We start from the raw sequence: 14,166 nt of genomic DNA, 5'->3' as shown, positions 1-14,166 counted from the left end.
TCCGGGGGGTACCTTGCAGATAAACCCCGCTAAATAAATAGATGTTTATACTCCCTGTATTAAAGCGATTAGATCCTGGGTTTTGGCAGTGTCGAGTCAATATAACCTGAGTAATTGCATGAGTAACTCATGTTTCTCCTAAAGGGAAACTGTTCTTGTGTAAATAGATTTATTAATAATTAAAATGTTTTTGAATTCTTGTGCACACAGACCCTCTCCCCCACAGAGACGTCTGAAAAGCTGTTATCTTTAAACCTGCTGAAGAGCCAAATGGGAGGGGATTCTGGCAGGGGGGTGATGGTCTATGGCAAGAGGCGTGCGGTTTAATCTTGACCTTTTTTTTTTAATTCCTGAACAAAAAATAATGGTGAGATCTGTGTATGAGAGATTTAAAACCCGCCACTACTCCATTAGGAGCATTACCCTGAAATACTCACTGGAGCTTCTAACAGCCCAGATAATAGGGGTGAGAAATAATTCTGGAAAATATTCGCCGCAAAGCATCTTACCAGAGAATTGTTTCCTGACGACAACAACAGCAAAATCTTTGTCAAATAATCCTTCAACACCACAAATATTTTGGCTTTAATTGTATCAGTGCAGATAACTGCTGGGCATAGGAAGTGGGAGTCAGAGCTCCTAGGGGATTTTCTCTGACAAAGCACTGGGTACCTCTGGGTAAGTCACATTTTTCAGTGTTCTTTGGCCTATTTTTTTTTTTTTATATATATTTTTTTTTTTTACCTGACTGTAATCTGGAACCTAATTTGATGTGTCTTAAAAGGCTGATTTTACATGGAAGATGCTCAGCTATCAGGGAAAGCAGCAATAAGAAATCCTAAAATAGGCAGATTAAGAGTTTGGGATCATGGAGGTTTATTTCTATGCCATTAAAGACATGATCACATCTAAAAATTGCTAACTTGTAGTTTAAAAAACCCAACAACTGGGAGTCCCACATTTGAAACCAGACAGTAAGTCTATTAATTAAGGGTATGGTTAGCACAGACAATGAGTGAGATGGCAAGAGAGCCCAGCATTTAACGCAGCGCAGGTTTTTGATGGACATGGCGTGGCCAAGGCAGTTGTGTATTAATTAGTGCTCGGAAGAGGGTGAGGAGTCAGGAAGGGGGAGAGGGAAATTGGCAGGTGTAGAAATGAGATTAGACAACAACGGAGGATTTTTTCTCTCCAGAACAGAAGTCGTGCAGAATCCTCATCAGTCTCGCTAGCATGTTTGTATGAACAAAGATCCATGCCACGGGAACGGGCACGGCAGTAAGGCACAGCGGGGGAATAGGGAGCAGGAGGACAGTGTTCCAGGGCTTGCCTCTGGAGTGTTTCCAGGAGTCGTGACCAAATACCAGCCTCAATTTCCCACCCTTATTTTAAATGCTGCTGACCGTTTGTGGATGGCGAGGTGTCTCCATGCTCAACCTTTACAAGGGGACCTGTGCCAGTTTGTGGATGTACTGCTGCAGCTGCATCATGAAACCAAGCCCACGAGCTTCTCCTTTGCCTTCCTCCACCATGCGGGTGCTCCAGCCCGGTCTCTGCTCTTAGTGGAAACTGAAGCTTGAGACAAGAATGCTGTACCCACATCCTATAACCGCTCCACTTGGCTGCCTGCTCTGCCATTGCTTCACCTTGAAGCATCCACACAGTACTGAAAGCATATGACCAGCGTATCTGCTCTGTGCTGGAGCCCACGCGTGCCCCCTCTTGCATGGGGACTGGATGTGCTGCCCAAGGGGTCGGGTCCCTCCTGGGTGCACTCGGACGCTACAGCTGTGCTCTCTGACACGATAGCATGGCAGGAGGTGAGCGCTGGTCTGAGCAAAGAGCTCAGGGCTCTTTGTTTAGTCTGCAGGGCCGCGAGCTATGGGGGCAGGCAAAGCACCCGCTGCGGGGAGCGTGGCCCCGGGGTGTGTCCTATGCCAGGATGATCCTGACTTACTCTGTATCATCTCACCCAGCAGTGCTCCTCAGCCTCGCAGCGCGTTCCCCTCCATGACGAGGGAGTACGTTCACATGCCCGCAGAGGAGGGAAGAGCTGCAGCTGATGTGAACTGACACGTTCACCCACACAGGTAGCGTGTTCCCATGCCGGCAAGGGCGGGAGGATCAGCGGCTGCGCGCTCTTGGGCGGTTCTCCCCGCGGTGGATTCCAGTAGGCGGAATTTGGGAATATCATCGCTTCTTTTTTTTTCTTTCCCTTCACAGTTAAAAAAGAGCCCGTTGGAGGGCAGAGGAGATGCACAGTCCTCGGATGAGCTGCGCTTATGACAGAGCTGCTCTAGGGGTGGAGCCCGGCGCCGGCCGCGCTTCGCCTCCGCCCCGTTCCCTGGGGAGCTGTCGCTGTCCCCCAGGAGGGCGGCGGGGCCGGGGCTACCCCGGCGCCGAGCTGGCACCCCCGACATCCCCCGCTACCCTCAAACGCGCATCCCGCGGCTAGCGCGGCCCGCAGACGGGACGGGACGGGCCCGGGAGCCCCCGGCGGTGTCTGTGCTGAGGGGAAGGCGAGGAGACACCCCGTGGGACACCTCCGTTACGTGCTTTGTGTGTATGCCCACTGTACGTGTTGCCTGCCCTGGCGCTGCGGGGCGCTGAGGGGTCTGCCCGCTCCGGCTCGCTGTGCTGTGCCGCCGCTGGGAAGGTGCGCCCTGTGTCCCATCCCGCCCCCCCCCCCCCCGCCCCCTCCTGCCTCCTCCCGCCGGCCCGTTCTGCGCGAAAACGCGAAGGAGGCGGTGGGAAACCCGCAGGAGGCGCGGCCGAGGCGGGGACCGCCGCCCTGCCCGGTGCGCGGTCAGTTCTCCGCGTTCGCACGACGGGCCCGCACCGGGACCCAGCGAGTACCGGCGAGAGGGCGGGGGTGGGCGGGCGGAGGGAGGGAGGGAGGCGCGGTCGCGATCGCCCCCCGCCGCACACCCGCCGCGGCCGCCACTTCCCGCGGGCGTCGCTCGGCGGCGGGCGCTGCCTCCGCAGGAAGCGGCCCCGCGGCCCGGCCCCTCCCGCCGCTCGGCGAAGGGCTCATGCACTCTGCGGCGCGGGCGGCGGGATGGCTCCGGCTCCGGGCGCTGAGCCGCGGCCCCCTGCGCTGCTGCCGCTCCTGCTGCTGCTGCTGCTGCTGTCCGGCCGAGCCGCCGGCCTGGAGGTGCAGCGCAAGTTCCTCTCGCCCACCCCCACCAACAACTTCGCCCTGGACGGCCCCGGCTCCCGCGTCTACCTGGCGGCCGTGAACCGGCTCTTCCAGCTGTCGGGGGGCGAGCTGGCGCTGGAGGCGGAGGCGGCGGTGGGGCCGGTGCTGGACAGCCCGCTCTGCCACGCACCGCAGCTGCCGCAGGCCTCCTGCGAGCACCCCAAGGTGCTCACCAACAACTACAACAAGATCCTACAGCCCGACCCGGAGCAGGGCGTCCTCGTTGTCTGCGGCTCCATCTACCAGGGCCTCTGCCAGCTGCGCAGCATGAGCAACATCTCGGCGGTGGCCGTGCGCTTCCCGCCGGGCGGCAGCGACCCGGTCACCGTCTTCCCCAGCATGCTGAACGTGGCGGCGAACCACCCCAACGCCTCCACCGTGGGGCTGGTGCTGCGCCGTGGCGGCAGCGGCGGGGCGCGGCTGCTGGTGGCCGCTACCTACACTGGCTTCGGCAGCCCCTTCTTCCCCCGCAACCGCAGCCTGGAGGACCACCGCTTCGAGAACACGCCCGAAATCGCCATCCGTGCCCTCAACGCCCGCGGCGACCTGGCTAAGCTCTTCACCTTCGACATCAACCCCTCCGACGACAACATCTTCAAGATCAAGCAGGGCGCCAAGGCGCGGCACAAGCTAAGCTTCGTCCGCGCCTTCCTGCAGCGCGGGGCCGCGCCGCCCGCCCGCCGCCCCTACGCGTACCTGGCGCTCAACAGCGAGGCAAACGCGGGCGACAAGGAGAGCCCCTCGCACAGCCTCCTGGCCCGCATCTGCCTGGGCGAGGCGGCCGAGGCCACCCTCAACGGCAGCGGCGAGACTAAGAAGCTGACCGAGTCCTACATTCAGCTGGGGCTGCGCTGCGGCGGCGCCAGCGACGCCTTCACCCGCCTCGTCTCCGTCTTCCCGGCGCGGGCGGCCTGGAGCAGCTCCGCGGCCCCGGGCCCGACCCCGCCGCCCCCCGAGGAGCTGCTCTTCGGTGTCTTCGAGCGGGCTGGGGCCGGCGGCGGTGGGGGGCGGCCGCAGTCAGCGCTCTGCGTCTTCCGCTTCGCCGAAATCGAGGAGACGATACGGGCCGCCCGCAACTCCTGCTTCGTCAGCCCGGCCGCCGGTATGGTCACTGTGCTGGATAGCGTGGTGCAGGGCACCGGCCCGGCCTGCGAGAAGAGGAACATACAGGTACGGGCGGCGGGGCGGGCACCTGCAGATGGGGGGAGCGGGGACGGGGCGTCCCGAGCGGAGAGACGGCGGGAGGCAGCGGCCCCGTCCCGTCCCGTCCCTTCTGCTGCGGCGCCGCTTCCCCGGGCGGGAGCGCGTCCCGCCACCGGGTGCGCTCTGGTCCCCGCTCCCCGCGCTCCGCTCTCTTGGCTCCCCGCTCCGCTCTCTCTGTGCGCCGCGCCGGTCCGTGCACGCGCGGGAGCCGTGTCACGCTGGTCACATTGACAAAGCCGAGCGGCGGGCTCGTACCGAGCAGAGAACGTGTGTGTGTGTGTGTGTGTTGGGGGGAGCTCCCCCCGTCTGCCGGGGCTGCCGTTGTTCCCATGCGCGGCGCACCCCGCGCGGGACCCTGCCGGTCCCGCCGCGGCTGGACGCGAACACACCGGCTGCTTTATTCACTGGCTGCCTTGTTCTGCCGCGTTCGGGGCAGAAGTTTTGCTATTGTCGCACTTTGTTACCAAGTCGCCGTAAACGTGAGATAAAGGCGCCGCTTTTCCCTTTCACTGAAGATATACGGTGCTTGGGAAAAAAAAAAAAAGAAGGGAAAAGGGGCTGCCTCAACATTTCATTTTTCCCTTCCTCTGGGAAGGAGGCATAACTCAACTCCGTCAAAGATCGTAAAAACATCTGTTTGGTTTCAAAGGCGAGACAGAGCGTTTGCGCTTGGGCTTCCCCGTGCAGTGCTAGCGGCACAGAGAAAGGTTTCCCATGGTAACCCGAGTGCTCCGTGTGGCATCTCCACACTATGTTCAAATACGTAATCTTAATGCAGTGGTTGATAGACCTACTCCAGCAAAGTTGAATAGTTTTTCCCCGGTGGCAAAGTGCAAGCTGCCTGCCGGCCAGGAAATCTGGCTCTTGAGTTAACTCCGCAAAGACTTGGGGTGTTAAGCCCTGGGTGCTCAGTCCTGAAGCCTTGGCGTGGTCACGGCTCTCAGAGGAGTCAGGGATGCTGCTTGCAGGACGGGGGGGCACCCGCAGTTCTTGTTGGCTGTGGCTGAAGCTCAGCACCCTGCGAGTTAGCTCTCAGCCCTGGCAGGATTGAGCTGTCTCTACCAGGCAGGTCAAGAGGAAACATTGTGGCTGGGGGTTCTGAAAGGAGCTTTGAGTTACCAGCCTACTTGTGAGTGCAGGTCAATGGCAGAAGGACACCCAAGAAAGTAAGGAAAATTATTGTGACTAACACCGGTGTATTCATGCTGAAGATACTAAATGCTATATCCATTAAGCTATTTGGACATCTAATTCCCTAGGGACTCCAGGGAGACTCGGTGGAGAAGTGAGGTTTCACTCTGTGTTTGGGTCTGGCCCATCATGCTGTTCTGCTGTGAAGTGTGCTTGGGGTCCTTATCGCTGCGTGCTCCTGGGAAGGTGAGGAAGTTGACCGGGAGTGTGTTGTCAGGGAAATGAGGTTTGAGGAGCCTCACCAGTCCTGTTGGAGTCAGTGGAAACCCTCTGTGTTTACCACTGCAGCGAGACAAGGCTGTGAGGAAACTTGTTAGCATGGAAACAGCAGAATGGCTGGATGGGGAAAACCGCATTCTAGTCCTGACTGACACTGCTGCTGTGTTGCTGACCTTGAACCCGTCCTTCAACCCTAGATGCCTCAGTTCCCTGATTTGCTGCGTTGCATTTATTACTATTATTCAGAAACACATGTAGCGTAAGATTGCATTTGTAAAGCTGCTTTGAGATCCTTTGATGTTAAGTACAGCAGGATATAAATGAAGCATACCATTAATATTTGTTCATGCCTAATATTTCTATGCTTCCCATTTATTTGAAGTGTATTCCTCTAAAACCGCTGACCAAGCCTGCTGGGAAGCCTTCCTATCAGTCAGAAGGAGAGCCTTTTGGGGTTTTTGCCTTTTACTTAATCATTAGAATTGCCAGCAAGTTAACAAGCTGTTTCGTTTCCGAGTCCCACAGTGGCAATGTCAAGAGAAGAGTTGTAATACTCTGTTTCTTTGTGCTGCGAAAACCTAACATCAATTTCCACCTTCAAGACAATGAAATACTCTAATACATTTTGTGTCCAGCCGTGGGAAAGCAGCAGGAGAATGTATTAAAGCAGCAGCTGCTTTGGTGGAGCAGATGAGCATGTAGCTGCCTTCCCGTTCTGAGCTCCACTTCTCCACCCGCTAGTGGGTTTCCTGGTTGTCTTCAGCCGATGCATCACTGATGGTTGCTCTGCTATTATCAAAAGTGTGCTTCATTGGTTCTGCCTGTGGACTGGGTGGTTGGGTTTTAAACTCCTTCTGGAAGAAAAAATAAAAACCTAATGATGGCCTGATTCATTCTGAGCGTGCTGGGCTGAAGTAGTTGGTTGTTACAAACAGGGAGCGCGGGCTGTTAGGCGTAATGCGGTGTGAAAGGAAAATCATTGCCCCCTTGTGTGCTCTTCTGTCTAATTGAATGCTCCTCTCCTGCAGCACTCGGCTGTGACTCAGCCAGGGAGCTGCAGTACTTGGCTGCCAGTGATGGGTTTCGGGAGGGTGCCCTCAGCACGCCGCTGTCCCCATGGTACCGCTGCGGCAGTGCTTGCTGATGAGGGTGCAGGCTCCTTACCCCTCGGCATCATGATGAGAGGCTGGCACTGGTGAGAGGGGCTTTGCCCTGGTGCAGGGAGTGCTCTGCGGCAGTTGTCGTTGGTGTGGTGGCAGCCACTTGTTCTGCTCTTGCCGTGACCACGTGGGACTGGCCATGTAAGGGGCTGCGGAGGGTGGCTGGGTCTGCTCTGGCTGGCAGGGGAGCCTGGGTGGCCGGTTGGCCTGTGTCCCCGAGGCTGCGCAAGGGCAGTTACCAGCTCAGCCTGGGAATGGGCCCATCGCTTTGGTGGAAGCACTAACTTGCAGTTAAGCACATGCTTAACAGCTTTGAAAGATATGGAGAAAATGTGCAGAGGAGGATGGTCTGGGTCAGGAGTGGAGGCTGGTTGGTTGTTGTCCTTGAGTGCTGCTGAAAAGTCACTTACCAAGGAGGTGAATTTGCAGTGGCAGCTTAGGGGAAAGAGGATGTACTGGGGAAGAATTTAGTTTGATTGGGTTCTTGTACTGAGAGTGAGTGGGTGAGCTCTAGGATTGCCTTCCCTCAACAGAAATAGCTTTTTATAATGAATTTTGTGTCAAATACTGGGCTGTCTTTGTAACTCCTGCAGCTAAAATGAAATACTTGCATGGAGTCGCTGCTGCGTTTTGCCCACTCGAAGCCTGGGTGGAATTTGGTCTCAAGCCCCCAGCAATGAAAGGGAGTATGAGCTCTCTGTAGCAGACTGTCTTTAATGTCATTGGCAGCAATGCGCTGACAGAGTTTATCAAATCCCGAGGACACTGGGTGGGTTTACTTCATATTTGAACTATTCTGCCCCAGCAGGATTAAGGCCCAGTAGGTTTGAAGGTCATGCAGGCTGGAGCATGGTGCGGCTGTGGTGTCCAGAGCCCTTGCAAAAGCTGAGCATGCAGGACCCTGTCTCCCTCCCTGCTGGCCCAGGAGGAGCGTGCGAATGTCCCAGCACCTTCCCCGCCGACGCCACTGAATGTAGAGGTCTGGCTGTTCCTGTGGTGCAGGCAGCCATGCTGCATCACCACCATGTCCTTGCGGAGTGTTCCCCTCTAACACCCTCTCACCACTGCCCCATCTCTCAACCCTGTGTTTTGGGGCACCTTTGTGCTGCTCCAACCAGCAGTTGCCTTTTTGGCCAACAATGAGGACAGCTGCTGGGGGGTCCCAGCCCCGCTCTCCAGCCCTGGCTGCAGCACAGGGGCAAGAGAATGTGGATGTCCAGGCACCTCTGCAGACCTCCCTGCTCTGGGTGTCCGAGCGGTGGCTGATGTGGGGGTCTGAGTTTAACACAAAATAAAATGCGCCACGTTATGAACAAGCATGCTTGAGGACACGCTGAGCTGGTGACCCCATCCCACACTTGAGCTGCGCCCGACTCCTTGTCTGCTGTGGTTTCTATGTTGAGCCCCATGCTGTCCTTCTAAGAACTCCCAGAGAGGTAACTGGGGAAAGCAGACTTTTATTCATTAGACTTAGATTTGCTAGCCAAGGATCTGCATCTCTCCTGGGAAATGCTTTGGGGTCTGCAACTCAAAAAAGGCTGAAAATCTGTTTTGTTTCCTATGCTGAAAAACATAGGCACGGCAGCATGGGATAATGATGCGTTTCAGCATTAATTCTCAAGTTTCTGGCTTTTGTGGCTTCATGTCAGATCCTGCATGCTCATTGAGCACAGTGTTTTGTGGTGTAATCATGAGATACCCAACAGTGAGCTTTACTATACTGGGTTGTTAAATAAAACGAACTCCTTGGGTAGGCTGTATAAACAATCTCAGTATATATGTATGCCTGGGCATAGAAATGTGGTTTGAAACTAGTCAGAAAATGTTCCCAAAGAAAAAAACCTCATATACATGTGGGAATATGACAAAGCATCTATTTACTGTCCAAATATACTGTGGCATCTCCGTGGGATTGGGTTTTATAGGAACTGAGTTACTTTGAAGTGCTGGTTTATACCAATTTAGAAATTCCAAACATGAAAATAAATGTGCCTCTAACATTACATCCACTCAAATAAATCTGGAGGATTAGCCACAGAAAGGAAACTGGGAATTTACACTTAATTTCTGCATTAAAGAGGGGGCAGGAGTTCTTGTAGCAGACTTAATTTCTGCTTTTCACAGAATGTGATGTGTTTGGAGTTGCTTGCATGCACCCGAAGGTGCAAATGCTGTTAGTGCAAAGCTGCACCGCATTGTGGCATGGCTATAATCTGTTTTGCTTCTGGATGTTGTACAAGCAGTGGGAGTTGGTGTTTCTCCGAGCTGCCGTCAGAGGGGGACCCGGGGTGCCCTATATGAGAGGTTCAAGCCGCAGCCTGAGCCTTGCTGGGCTCTGCAAGACTTTGGGCCCCAACCCAAGTACTGAGTACCTGCCCTATCTCTCACCTGGTATTAGTGGGTTGTGGCCAACTGTTGGGTATGTTTCCTTGGGAATTTATGTGGAAGCACAACCTTCTGCCTGCAGTCACAGCATGGGCAGGCAGCTGCGAGCAGAGAGCAGGAGCCGTGTGAACCTTGTCCTTCCTGGGAAGGCAGGCTCAGCTCTGGGCTGCCATGCCCGGGGCCTTCCTGGTGCTGAGGGGCTAGCGCCTTGTGCCAAGCTGGGAGTCTCCCAGGGAGCAGGTTAGTGCCCCCGAGCCAAAGGTAGGTGGTGGGAACACACCTCGCAGGGCCCCAGGGCTCACCCCTGCTTTGCATCTCAAGCTCAAACAGATCCTAGATTGCAAAGGAAAATTCGGTCAAAGTGGTAGAAGCTTCAGTGCCTGAAAACCAGAAGTTGTGCTGCTGTAGGTGGGAGAATGGAAAGTGGCCCCTGGGCCTGGCACAGTGCCTGCCTGCTCCTGGCGCACTGGGCTGGTGCTGGATGGTGCTGGCTGGGCGCTGGGTCCCTCTGCAGGGGGATCTGATCTCTCCCTTGGGTGTCTGGAGAGCCGGAACTGCAGCCGGCTGCACAGACTTTGTCATTCTTGGGAGCTAGACAGTCAAGCTGACCTGATCCACTGAGCTCACCAAATCTCCTGTAACTAAGTAATGGTTTAGGTGGAAAACAGGAGAAGGATCATTTTGGCCAAGCCCAGTGTTGCACGTGGAAGGTACTTGGTAGCTGGGAGGAAGCTGGAGCACTCTGGAGAGGTGCTCATATGATCAGACAGAGGTGATTGTATCTCAGGAGCAGGCCCTTCACTCAGGGGGTTTTAACTGCTTTTGTTTGTGTAGCACCAGATGTTTTCCAGGGCAGATGTTTGGTTCCCACGCGTGAACATGAACCTGCTCCCCGGGAGCCCCGACAGGGGCCCCGGCGTCTCAGTGGATGGAAGTGAAGGGATTTGCCAACTCTCTTCTGACTTTTTGAAGTCTGTTTTATAGTGATTGAGAGAGAAGATTGGGGCTCAGGACACCTGGGGAGGTGAATAAGGCACATAGAGATCTGGATGGGTGTCTGGGGATGCTGCAAAAAACATGGTGCTGTGCCTCGTAAATCCCAATAGGCACCTATTCAAACTCACAGACAACTGCTCCATGGTGATACTCTGGTGTGATGACCTCTTCCAGCAAGTTGTTGGAAACAGAATAGGTCTGAGCCCCTGCCTGTGGTAATTTAATGCAAACACCGGGCAAGCTGGAGCCGGCAGTGGTTGGAAGCAATCAATTACAACCACCTGAGCACCACCACATGCTACCTACAGCAGTGCGGCTGCACCTCCTGGCTCGGGCTCGTACCCAGCACGCGCGGGGACAGCGTGTGCAGGAGTGTGACCGCTCACGGCACCCAGGAGGTGGTGGATGCAGGTCAGTGTTCCTGACCTGGGGCAGAAATGGCTCCGTGGCCATGGGCATGTGGCTGATGCCCGGAGGCATTAATGCCTGTGCTGTGTGTGCCCCATGTGAGAGGAGCAGCCCAGCTGTGCCCATGGTGTTGCTGCAGCCTCGTATGCTCGCATGTCTGTCTGGAAACCCTTGGTACATGCACCAGTCTGCGCTAGGGGAGTGTTACTGCAGCATTTCACAGGGGCAAGGAGGTGGTCAGAGACTGCCTGGTAGGTGCCTTGTCCCTGATTAGATGGTTGGCAGCATCAGCATTTGAATTGAGGTCCCAAGTGCAGCTGTGTTTCGTCCCCAGCACAGGTACCCAGGGGCATGGCATAGGGGGTGGGAATGACCCTGCATTTGCAGGAGGGATTCGCTTTGCTTGTCTGTTTGGTTTTCCTTTTTGTTTTGCCTTTTTTTTTTTTTTTTTGTTGGGTTGGTAAATAAGTGATCGCAAGTCCTTATTTTCTTTTCAAGTTGGGCTCTAACACCTTGCAGCAAGCGGAGGAGGTGGCAGACTGTCTACGGCAATCTCCCACTTGGAGAGACTGGTAGAATTTATTGACGTTTTTGAGCAGAGGGAGCAGTCCTAATTCCTAACATCTGGATAGCAGCTCTGCTGGCAGCCGGCGTTCCGGCACAGTGCGGTACAGCTTCAGGACGTATCAAACAGCCTGGAGGAGCCCGTTAGATGAGGTGTGCTGATGAGCAGGGCTGGTACCAAAGCCCATGATGATTTTCTCTCATTTCCTGCCAAGTGTCAGCGGGTCTTATCCAGTGTGCAGAGTGTATGCTGGCTCCTTCTGCAAATCTGCGCTGGGGTTGGGACTAGGACATCCCCAGGGATACAAGGGACATGGCATCCTGCAGCACCAGGAGTGCAGTGGTGATGGCTTGTGGTCTGAGCAGAGCTGATCTGCTGTTGCCAGCCCCTGTGCCTTCCTCTCCAGTTCAGGATGCATTGTTTTTTGGTATCAGATAAGCCCAGCCTTGTAGACAAGTGACAAGAGGCACATCAGCTTGGAGTGTTTCTCTGGTGGGCAATGGGATAGGGATTGACTTGGGTATTCAGGGTTTTTTCCATATTGGGGGTCTCATTTAGCTGTGCTCTCGTCTGAAGGCATGGCTGGAGTCGCAGTCCCTGGGTTTGCTGCCGTGCTCCCGAGGGTGCTGCTGCATGGGTGAATGGCAGCCATGGGTGCTGCAGCACCCAGAGGGAGCTTGGGGCTAGTGGTGGGGCAGGTTGAGTCCAGGCACAAACCCCAGCTCGAGTCTCAGGCCTCCGTGAAGCTGCAGGCTCATGTTTGGATCTGCTGCACCAAACCTGCAGCAGTGGCTGTGCATGGCTGATGTGGGGCAGCAGTGTTCTGGGTGGCTGAGGCCAGCTGCTGAAACCAGGCTGCCGATTTTTTGGGCCTGAGCCATTGGAGGATCTTTGCTTTGACAAGATGCCTGCAGCTTATGTATTGCGAGTGGCCCTGGAATACAAATCTTTAGATTCTAATCCAGGCACAAAATTGCCTAAAAGTCTGGATTTTGGAAACATGTACCTCTATTATTTGAAGGAAATTTGGAACTTGTCTTCCCATTTCTGTCTCATCTCTGTTTAAAGTATTTGTGCTGCTTCACACTGCTCCCCTCTGGAGCAAAAGCCCTTCGGCTATTAGATTTTCATCCCACTGTCTGCTGACTGCTGCCAGCATTCAATTGGGTTTTGAGCTGCTAGTCGCCAAAAGCCATCTCTGGTGGATTGCCTAATTAAAAGGGGCTATTGAAAAGCTGGCATGGTCTAGAAAGTGGCTGTGTGTAGAGTGACCTTTTTAGGAAAAGCTGGGAAAACTACAGTATAATGACGGCACTCAATGAAGAAGGGGAGATGTGAAAGGTGAGTGGATTTTAATGCAATATGAAATAGTTTCCAAGGTGGTTTGACTCCTGAGTCCCTGTCAGCCTTCAGTATGTCTTGTAGAGCCAGATGTCAGCTGCAGGCGGTACAAAGGTACCAGGTTGGTGTGTTATTACATGTGGTTCCTTGGAGAGCAGTGGACCCAAGTCTGACCCACGCAGGGAATGGGCTCAGGTTGGGCTTTTGACAGTCAGTGGCAGGTCATCACATGGGGAGGAAACTGTGGCGAAGTCTCTGCTTGAGGGGACAAACATCCGCATCTGGAGAGCAACAGATACAGGTTTATTCCCCACACTTCCTCATTTGGTTTGAGTTTTGTACGTCCCTGGGGTGAGCTGAATGGCAGGAGGCTGGGATGCATGTTCCTGCACATTCCTCCTGGGATCCCGCCTGCTCCGGCCGCCTTGGCGCACTGGGGCTCCCTGGCTGCAGGAGGGCTCTTTGGGCACTGTCAAATAAGCCGCTGAAGAGAGATTTCAAGCTTTGGGGAGGAGCTGGGGTTGCAGCGTTTTGTCCCTGGGATGTCCTAACTGTAGTGTCATTTTTTGCTGAGCTTTGCAGCTTGCTGCAGATCTCAGAGGATCTTTGCAAACAGCTTTGGAAACATCAGTTTCTACAAATCTTGAATTAAAATATAAAATGGTAGAGAAATTAAAGGTTTCCATACTTGAACCAAATAAGAGAGGTACTCAGTTGCTGAATCCAGTAAGACCATTGATTTTTAACAAATTTTGAAATTATTCAAAGTTTTCAGTTATTGTGATCTGAATTTCCGAACTGGGGGGGATGAGGTGGGCAGGGAAGACCTCCAAAGGTCCCTTCTACTCAGTTAGTGAGGGGAAAAAAGCTTATTTTTAACCTTTGCATGCCAGGCTACCGCAGTGGGCTGGGTGCTGGGAGCACATGGTGGTGTTTCTGGATGCTGGTGCCAAAGCTGGTGAGCAGGGGATGCGCATGGTGGTATGGGGACACCTCTGTGGTGTGGGGTAGCGCTGCCGTTCAGGGGCGGGTTTTGCTGAGGATGCATAAAAGAATAGTAGAGTTCTGCTCGTTATCTCAGAGCTTAATTGATTCAGCAGAACTAATGAGGAAAATACAGGAAAACATTTACTATAAACTACTGCTAAATAAAGCAGATTTGAAGTGACACATGCAAAAGACCAGTTGTGTTCGGTAAGAAGTTGTTACTTTAATGGATGCTTTTTTCAGCCCAGAATTGCACACATAAGCCTTCGGAGCACTTTGAGCATGTGAAGTGCGAAGTGTTAGGAGTAGCAATAATAAAAAATAACTCCTGAAGATTGGGGAGCCAAGCTCACTGTTCACCCAGGGCTCCTCCCTGTGGGAAGGAGTTTGAATAGTTTGAGGTTGGTTTCTGAAGCCAAAGCTCAACATAAATGAGAAACACAGCTTGAGTGGTGGAAGGCGGGGGGGGGCTCTTCCAAGGAAAGAGCAGCTAAGAAAATAGAGCCTGAATA

The 14,166-nt window shown here is 54.3% G+C and overlaps 1 protein-coding gene across 1 annotated transcript in view; it reads left to right on the top strand.

The window, feature by feature from the left end:
• Positions 1 to 824: 824 nt before the first annotated feature.
• Positions 825 to 14,166, top strand: part of PLXND1 (plexin D1) — a 78,182-nt gene continuing 64,840 nt past the window's right edge. The window contains exon 1 of the mRNA XM_030500739.1: positions 825 to 4,369. Coding sequence (XP_030356599.1) covers positions 3,059 to 4,369 — 1,311 coding nt within the window. The 5' untranslated portion in view covers positions 825 to 3,058. The remainder of the gene's footprint in view (positions 4,370 to 14,166) is intronic.

This window comes from Strigops habroptila, chromosome 11 (genome assembly GCF_004027225.2).
Source record: "Strigops habroptila isolate Jane chromosome 11, bStrHab1.2.pri, whole genome shotgun sequence".
NCBI classification, from domain to species: domain Eukaryota; kingdom Metazoa; phylum Chordata; class Aves; order Psittaciformes; family Psittacidae; genus Strigops; species Strigops habroptila.
The sequence above is the reverse complement of the archived record's forward strand: the minus strand, read 5'-3'. Positions and strand labels throughout refer to the sequence as shown.